The 6,000-nt window shown below is 36.8% G+C and overlaps 1 protein-coding gene across 7 annotated transcripts in view; it reads right to left on the reverse strand.

Moving 5' to 3' along the window:
• LOC147384474 (mitochondrial uncoupling protein 1-like) overlaps positions 1–4,720 on the reverse strand; it is a 91,656-nt gene extending 86,936 nt beyond the window's left edge. For 2 of the 7 annotated variants that reach the window (XR_015172985.1, XR_015172984.1), the window contains exons 1-5: positions 4,295–4,716; positions 807–1,022; positions 591–669; positions 265–398; positions 55–153 (exon numbers count right to left, since the gene is read on the reverse strand). Coding sequence is in view for 2 of the 7 variants with exons in the window: in XM_086426495.1 (XP_086282621.1) it covers positions 55–153; positions 265–398; positions 591–669; positions 807–1,022; positions 4,295–4,540 (774 nt within the window). In the remaining 5 variants the exon portion in view is untranslated. Of the gene's footprint in view, positions 1–54; positions 154–264; positions 399–590; positions 670–806; positions 1,023–4,294 lie in introns of all 7 variants that reach the window. The other 5 variants (XR_015172986.1, XR_015172987.1, XR_015172983.1 and 2 more) reach the window with 4 other exon arrangements.
• Positions 4,721–6,000: the final 1,280 nt, after the last annotated feature.

The raw sequence follows: 6,000 nt of genomic DNA on the forward strand, positions 1-6,000 counted from the left end.
AGACTTTAAAGAACAAGAAGAACCCATCAATGAGACTCAAATATTATATTTTACCTGCTTCACTTGATCGTAACTAGCAAGCTCAGCTGCATTTATAATAGCATTTCGTGCTACGTTAGGTCCAAGTCCAGTCCACAGAGCCCCAAATCCTTCCTAAATTTGTGATCAAATTGAATAGCCCGATCAAAACAATAAACAATCCCCCCCCCCCCCCCCCCAACACAACACACCCCAAATAAAAAAAAAAACGGTTAGATATATAACCTGTTTGACAATGGTGGAATAAGCATTTAATGCCCCAGAATACTTCCTTGGCACCCCAGGTGGCAATTTGCCTTCTGCTTGAAGTCGAACTTTTACAAGATCAGTTGGGTTAGCCACAGCAATTGCTAGAGCACCTGTTTGATGCCAAGACACAAAGTAATGATTTCTATTTTAACACTTGTTTTTAACTAGGGAAAAACAAGAAATTGACAATTTAAATTCTCTAAACATTGAGAAAAAAAAAAAAAAGGAACATGATATATTTGAACAAATTCCTATTATAAAAGCCAAACATTACTGAAATAATCACAAAAATGTAAAATGACCTGTTGTAAATGCAGCAAGTATTTTCTTCGACAAAGGAACATCTCCTACAAAATCAGGGCCAACATAGAGGCCTTTAACCTATCCAATATAGAATATACGCATATGTATCAAATAATCATTGAGCATAGAGAAAATATATATATATATATAACCCAATTACTTGAAAAAAATACAGAAAAATAAGTAAATCCATAAAAAGAAAAATTCAAACTCACGGGTTCATATAAACCAATTCGTAACCCTCCATAGATGCACTGACGATGTAATCCTGGTATAATGCCTTTCCAAAGTGCGGAGAGACCTTCTTCCCGGGCGATAGTAGCAACGGTACCCAACAGGCCTCTGTATTTAGGTATAGCCACTCCATCCCCTGCTGCTTTCTTTTGAAGCTGAAGCCTAACTTTAGCAGTGTCCAATGGAATAGTACAAATCTGCATGAATTCCACATGGCAAAAAAATAGACCAAAAAAAAAGCATTTCATAAATACAAAGAAACATTTGTTCAATTGAAGATGTGAGAATCAATTGACAGGGAATATAATTGGTTCTGTCAGTGGTCAGAGCATTTAGAGAACCAATGTAACAGTCACAAAAGCCATTTTCTTGACTAGGACTAGAATAAGACTCAGATTGAATTTAAGGGGCTGGCTAAGTTCTCTTTCCAATAATAGGTTTTCACAAGAGCGTTGAATAATCACAACACATGAAGAATCATACTACAGTTCAAGCTTCCTGAACTCCAGAAATCTCACTGAGTACTGTTGGTTATGAATTCATGTTGCCCTAATTTTCTATAAATAGAATCAGAATTAAATTTTAAGTAACTAAATATAAGTTCAGGTTTAAAAGGCAAAACCTGAAAAGTTGAGGTAGTAGATCTTGTGATACTAAGACACCAAATTCAACACAATAAAATAACACTCATGGGACCCAAATGTTGATGAGTCAATGGCTGATTTTTGGAAAGGATATTCTTCTCACCAAGAATCATCTCCTTCCGACATTTCTAGCCTTGTCAAAAAAGCATTGTAAATAGAAAGTCCACATTATTGTTTTTTTATAAGTGTAAAGATATTATTAATAACAAGGAAAAAGGAGGCTGAGGAGCCCCCATACAAACGAAAAAAGAAAGAAAAAACAAATAATACAACGCAGAACAACACCCCACAAATACTAAGTATCACACAGGGAATCCCATCTGAAAACAAGGTTCTGGAATGAAGCTCCCACAAAGTCCTTGCTCAACTTCAACAAAAAATATAGAAGGCCCAAAATCTCCATAATCACCGATTGAGGTGTATTTTGTTATGATGTGTGTGAAGATAATCTCCATATTACAAGGCCCAAAAGTCCATATTATTGTTGTTATGATGTGTCCATCTTCCCCCAAAATACAAAGGTTGACTCCTCTCCATGTGGGCTCTAGCTCCATATGTGTCACATTTGGTTGCTCTCTCTTTCTACACACACCATACATATGTGTGTGTATTTATCAAGGTATTTTAACAAACTCTATAGGACTGTGACCTTAGATTTTCCCAACAGGGATAAAATAGGCATATTTAGCAGTGAGGTCCACATGGCCTACATTACTGGGACACATACACCCAACAAGGCAATATCAACATCAACACAAATACAATACAACTAACAGTTTGCAATCAAAGTTTTGTGGAAGCAAAAAAAGCCAAGTATGATTGGCCTTTACTTTTTAATGTTTCATTTTGGAAATGAGTAAGAGTCATAGCATCCTCTTTAAGGAGTGGTGTTTGTCAATCCCACCCCATGGCCAAGGACAACATCATAGCCCGTCACATGGCTCAACCTAGGGCTGGGTTGAGACGATCCTGGACGGGGTCATCCTAGGTTCCAATGAGCACTTTTGACACAACCATGTCGAACAGGGGAACTGCACTAGAACTAGTGGTGTCAATTGAGCCCGCAAGCCGAAAAAACAAGTGTTAGGGCTTTCAAATTGAGCCTACAAAGGTAGGGCCGGGTTCAATAATTTTCAATCATGTCAAATTCAGGTCAGACTAGGGCTTAATAGTGCCTAATCTAGCCTGGCCCGGCCTGCTACTATATCTTATAGATACATTAGTAATATATAGTTAGCTGAATATCTTTTTCATTACAAATGTTGAATTCTAGTTATTTCATTTGGCATATACACATTAGGGCCGCGTTAGGGCTTAGTCGACTCAGGCCTGACAGAGGTATAGGGCTGGTGTAAGGTGGAGCTTGCCTCTTTTGGGATTGGTTAGGGATCAACCAAGCCCAGACCAAATCCATCCATTGAAAACCCTAACTGTGGCACCCATATAGACCTTGAGGTCATGGCACGCACCTGGTACACACTTAGTTGCAGGGTTGTGCCTTTTCTCAGGATGATTCTAGTGAAAGGATTTGGCAAGCTCGGACCTCATGGGATATGTTTACTTTTCTATGGGACGCTCGATGCACATAGGCAGGGTAAATTCCCTATTAGGTGGCATTATAGAACAATATAAGCAACATTGTGTGTTGAAGCACTAGAGATGGACCCAATATGGCATGTTGACCTCGTTAGGTGCCCGGTTTGTCATGTGAAAAGTTGCATCGATACACTTGAACTATGGTCAAAGGATACTACTATGGGTACAAGGACCCCTTGACATAACTTGAATTCGTGTGTGTCAAAGTAGCATCGAAGTATTGTACTGGGTAGCAAACCTACCCAAATACTCAAGGCTTGCGGCAGTTGGACCGCAATTAGTAGTTGCACAATCCCCCACTTTTGAAACTCACAGGACCATGATAATATTCCATAAAATTTCAAAATTTAACAAGTTCCACCAAACCTATGTGGAGCAAAAAAAAAAGATAGCTGATTCACCCAAGTAACCAAATTATAAAAATAAAACCATAAATAAAAATATAAAAAAAAATAAAATTCAAAAGAGAGACACACCAGGACAGATGACAGAAGAGGCATGTAGCATGCTCCCTACCCTTGACATACACGTACACATGCAGCACACATTCATAGAATTGAGATCCGCCATCTTATTTGACACAAAAAGTAACCTGGGGGCATATAGGCTAAAGGGTGACCTGACCAGTGACCACATTCATGGAAATGATCAACATATGAAATCAATATTAAATCCCCTTGGTGTGACTTACAAGGATGCCATCTTCCCTACCCTCACCCTGATATTGAGCATTCTTCTACCCTAAATACATATTTTTATATTGTTTTTCAAATTTTGCAAAAAAAAATTCTTATAAGTTTACACATTCAGATTGCATCTAGTCAATTATCATCGAATACAAACATTAATGGCCTGCTTGAATCTGTTTCTTCTGTCAAAAAAGGAGTTTTTGGGTGAAAATGTCAATCCAAACATTGGAAACTAGTGTGTAAACCAGATACAGTTGCGAGAGCAGAGCGGTAATGTGGGAGTGCCAAGTTGGGAGGAAGTTTGAAGAAGGATCAAATCATTAAGATCCAAACGACATAAATTAACATTTTCAAGTTGAAAAGGATGGTTACTGAGCTCAAAAATTGAGAAAGTAAATCCAAGGAAGAGCAGAAAAATTAATAAGAAAATGCCAGACTCGATTAAACTTCCATAGATCAAACATCAGAAAATTAAAAAAAATTCGTAAGAACATGATCAGATTAATACGAATTAAAGATAAAGAGGGGCAAATCAATCACCTCAGCGACACAAGCAGCAAAAGCACTGCATGCGAACGTTCCAGCGAAAGAAATATCGGTCTTGGGCTTGAGATCGGCTACCATTGGAAAAAACTTAATCGATTCCCCCAAAAACAATTCTGAAAAGATAATAGTGAGGAAGAAGAAGAGATTAGGGTTTATATAATGTGTAAGAGTGGAGAGAAGATATAAAGTGGAGGAGTAAAGAGAAGAAATGGAAAGAAAGGTAGGCAAGAAAGCAGGCATTTGTTGGAGGAATCTCGGGAAAAGAGAACTGTAGTGGTTGTTGAGTCGCCCAATTGGGCGTCTGAGCTGTGCTCATCCTTGTCACTTGTCACCTTCATTTATTCGCTCATCCTCGTGACCTCGTCACCTTCATTTATTCGTACTAGCACCGTTTGCAATGGCGTGTACTATCTGCACCCACTCTTTTTTTTCTTCTCTCGTTCACCCCCTTCCCAATAAATCGTAAAATTAACCGTCACACCCACTTAACGAAAAAACCAAAATTTTCGTTTGATAGAAAGACTATTAGGTAGAAAACTACTAAAAAGTAACATTGCCATTCGATATAAATTTATCGATTGACGAATTTGATATTTGACTTATTGATTGAAGTTTTGTTTGATTTTTTTTTTCATTATTGGATTTTTAACGATTACTACATTTGAATTGAGATTTTCATGATCATTGTTAACTTATTTTACAAGTTCTAAAGGTAATTCCTTTTGTACCCTGAAACCCTAGTTGAAACTAATATAGGTTCAAAGAAGAAGAAAAATGAGAAAGTGAGAGATAAGAAGAAGTAAGAGGAAGAGGAGGAGGAAATTGATATTCGATAGGGATGGTGGGTGAAAGCAATAATGTTGGTGAATGAGTAAAAAAGTGGGTGTAGATAGTCCAGCCCGGTTGCAATTTGTCAAGAAGTTGCAATATTAGCACCCACTTTTTGAGATATCTACACCCACTTAAAAAAAGAAAATGATGGATGGATCCAAATTATATTTTAGTACTTTGGATCCACCATAATAACTAACCATTTCAAAATATAAAAAATCCATAACATTCGTTCATGCCTATTCGGGAAGACAAAGGGAACTCGTGAGATTTTTCATCTAGGATTGAAAAAGCTTCTAAAAATTATTATTTTGATCAAATTTCAACAATGAAGATTGGTTAACATTGAATTTTTATTATCTATTTTTAGTGTTTCTAGTTGATTGTTTTTTTTCTTTTTTCTTTTTTTGAACTAAATGAATGATGCCCAAGAGATGCAACAATGAGAGTTGTAACTCAATCAAATGACCACAATGAGAATGAAATCTTATAGTTTAGAAGTTTTAAATCAAAATTGTTAGTTTTTGATTCGTTACATTTTTTTTTCGTGTCTATCGTAAACCGTAATGTCGACCTTGCAATTGCGACATTTTTATAATAGTGTTGACCAATCGTGAGTGACAATGTCCAAACCATGTTGCCTTAGTTTGGGCCCAACTTTTGGAAATTGTGGCCCTGTTTTGAACGGCATTCATTAGAAATTGTCGCCTCAGTTTAGTCAACATGTTATTTTCTTGAGTTAATAATTTTATTTGTTCGTGTTCAAATAGGAATCACCTAATACTTCAAATGACTTAGATTTTGCATTTGAAGTTCCATACACATTTCAAAATGAAGAGGATTATGTAAGTATTTATACAATTTTGTTT

Source organism: Akebia trifoliata, chromosome 15 (genome assembly GCF_017979445.1).
Source record: "Akebia trifoliata isolate Shusen 1 chromosome 15, ASM1797944v1, whole genome shotgun sequence".
Lineage (NCBI taxonomy): Eukaryota > Viridiplantae > Streptophyta > Magnoliopsida > Ranunculales > Lardizabalaceae > Akebia > Akebia trifoliata.